Source organism: Penaeus vannamei, chromosome 15 (assembly GCF_042767895.1).
Source record: "Penaeus vannamei isolate JL-2024 chromosome 15, ASM4276789v1, whole genome shotgun sequence".
NCBI lineage: Eukaryota > Metazoa > Arthropoda > Malacostraca > Decapoda > Penaeidae > Penaeus > Penaeus vannamei.
The window spans coordinates 31,120,079-31,122,578 of record NC_091563.1 but is presented as its reverse complement, the minus strand read 5'-3'; the positions used below and the strand labels follow the sequence as shown (position 1 = coordinate 31,122,578).

The 2,500-nt window shown below is 39.7% G+C and overlaps 1 protein-coding gene across 2 annotated transcripts in view; it reads left to right on the top strand.

Annotated features, from left to right (window-relative positions):
- LOC113803161 (uncharacterized) overlaps positions 1-2,500 on the top strand; it is a 22,726-nt gene that overhangs the window by 20,003 nt on the left and 223 nt on the right. For both annotated transcript variants that reach the window (XM_070130641.1, XM_070130642.1), the window contains one exon: positions 2,040-2,500. This exon is cut by the window's right edge and continues 223 nt beyond it. In XM_070130641.1, coding sequence (XP_069986742.1) covers positions 2,040-2,500 — 461 coding nt within the window. The remainder of the gene's footprint in view (positions 1-2,039) is intronic.

Here is a 2,500-nt window from a genome sequence, read left to right as displayed (position 1 = left end):
TACTGTTATTATCAGTATTGTTATCATTGTTGTTGTTATTATTATTATTATTATTATTATTATTACTATCATTAATATTATTATTGTTATAACAATGATTATCATTATTATTGTTATTATTATTGTCATGGTTATTGTTGATTTTTTTCATTAATATTATTATTATTACCATAATTATCATCTTCATAAGCATTATCATTATCATGGTTATTATAATCATTATCATCATCATCATCATCATTGCTTACACAGAAAGGCACCATATTACAAATCTATTAGAATTCTGTTCTAACTCATGATAATTATTATTGTAAGTATTATTACCATTCTTCTTTGAGGCAAGTACACTGCAATGAAGAAGTTAGACCGTTAGTTTATGTTAGTTTTTATTTATTATATTCACAACCACCTTTCAACGCTACTACCACCACCATCATCATCATCATCATCATCATCATCATCATCATCATCATCATCAACACCATCCCTATTATAATAAGTAGGAGGGAAAGGGAGAAATAAGGGGAAGGGCGAAAAGCAATATAAAAAAAGAAAGGAGGCGGAGGGAGAAAGGGAGGAAAAGGGAGCTTAAAGAGAAAAGGGGGGGGAGGGAGGGGAAGGGTGCTTCAAAAGAAAATGGAGATGGGGAAGAGGGGAAGAGATGGAAAATGGAAGTGGGGGGGGGGGGACTCAAAGAGGATGAGTAAACGAAAAATGGGTGGGAAAGGTGAGGGAGTCCGAGAGAAAGGGGGGAGGTGAGTGAGGGAAGGAAGGGAGGAGTAGAAATTATTATTATTATTATTATTGTTGTTATTATTGTTGTTTTTATTATTATTATTATTACTACTACTACTACTGTTACTGCTATTAATATCAATACTGTTGCTATAATTATTGTTATTGTTATTATTATTATCATCATTGTTACTGTTGTTATCAGTGTTGTCAGTATTATTATAATTAATACAATCATTATTATAATTCTTATTATTACTAATCATTATGATAATTATTATTACTAACATTATTATCGATACTATCAATATTATTATTATCCATTATTATGATTTAGATTGATGATTGTAATGATGACGGTAGTTGTGATAGCGATGTTGGTGGTGGTGTTGGCGATGGCGGTGTTGGTGGTGGTGGTGGTGGCTGTGTTGGTGATGGTGGTGTTAGTAATGGTACCAGTAGTGGTGGTGGTGGGATGGGGATGGTGGTGCTGGCGGAGCTGATGGAGATCATGTTGCTATAGCATTGTTTCAACCGTATCTTTTTTTGTATTATCATAAGAAGCGAAGCGATAAATCGTGTCGTACGCCCATCACTCAGCCTTATCTTCAGTTCCCTCTAAAACATAAGTAAATATAAGTAAATCCATAAGTAAATTTACAGTCGGGGAAAAACAACACAACAAACCGCATGTTGAGTCCCTCTCCCTTGCCTCTGATGCTTACACTTGTCTCCATGACAACTTAAATACTTCGGGGGTGTTTTATGGTGAAGTCTCTGGCGCTCTCGAATTCAGGCGTTGAGCACCGTAAATATTGTGTGTCATACGTCTCCGAGGGACGTATAAGCTGTTGTTACTGAGGCTTTTTGTTTGGGGGGGGGGTTACTGTTAGTTGTGGAAATAAGCTTAGGAGGGACATTGTTATTGGTTGGTTAGTTTGTTGGTTGGTTGGTTAGCAGGATAACTCAAAAATTTATGAACAGATTTTCAGGAAACTTTTACCAGGGTTTGTCTTATCTCAATTTAGATGCCATTGAATTTTGATGGCGATCCGTATCATGATCCGGATCTAGGAATCTTTTATAGGATTCATTAGCAGTGACCTTATTGCCCTGCCGGAGGTATGCGTTCTCTGAGTGCTTCTAGTTATTAATATCATCAAATCATTGTCGTAATTGTTTTCATTGCCGTTAATATAATTCTCAGAAAAAAATTTAAACAAGTATCATTCTCATTATTATTGTCAGCGCATTATTTTTTCATATATTCTCCATTATGACCCGGGCACATTTTCTCCCGGCAGATCTTTGACCTGCGAAGGTTCCGTCTCCCTCGTGACCTGCCATCGATGGTCACATGGACACACCACGGCGACGTGACCCCGAACCATTACATCATGTGGCGTCTTCACCTCCACGGCTTGACCTCCAGCCTCGCCAGGGTCAAGTCGAGGATGCTTCAGGCGATGAAGGAGCACCGGGAAAGGCTAGCTGGGGTGACGGATCGAGACGCGTCGTGTTCGAGCGCCACCAGCCTGCTTCTTTGGAATGGCAAGATGACGAGGACGAGCACGTCAGAGGATCCTGTTCGTCCGGCCACGAATGGGCAGCAGGAAAAGCAGTTCCCGACGGAGGGCCGGGAAGACCTGAGACCCGGAGGAGAGTTCGACCCGATGATTAGTTCCGCCGAAGATCTGGTCGAAGGGAGAAACCGAGGTGTTCGTTTTAGCTCCCTGGCTTCGGCTTCAGAAAATGACCCCGACGA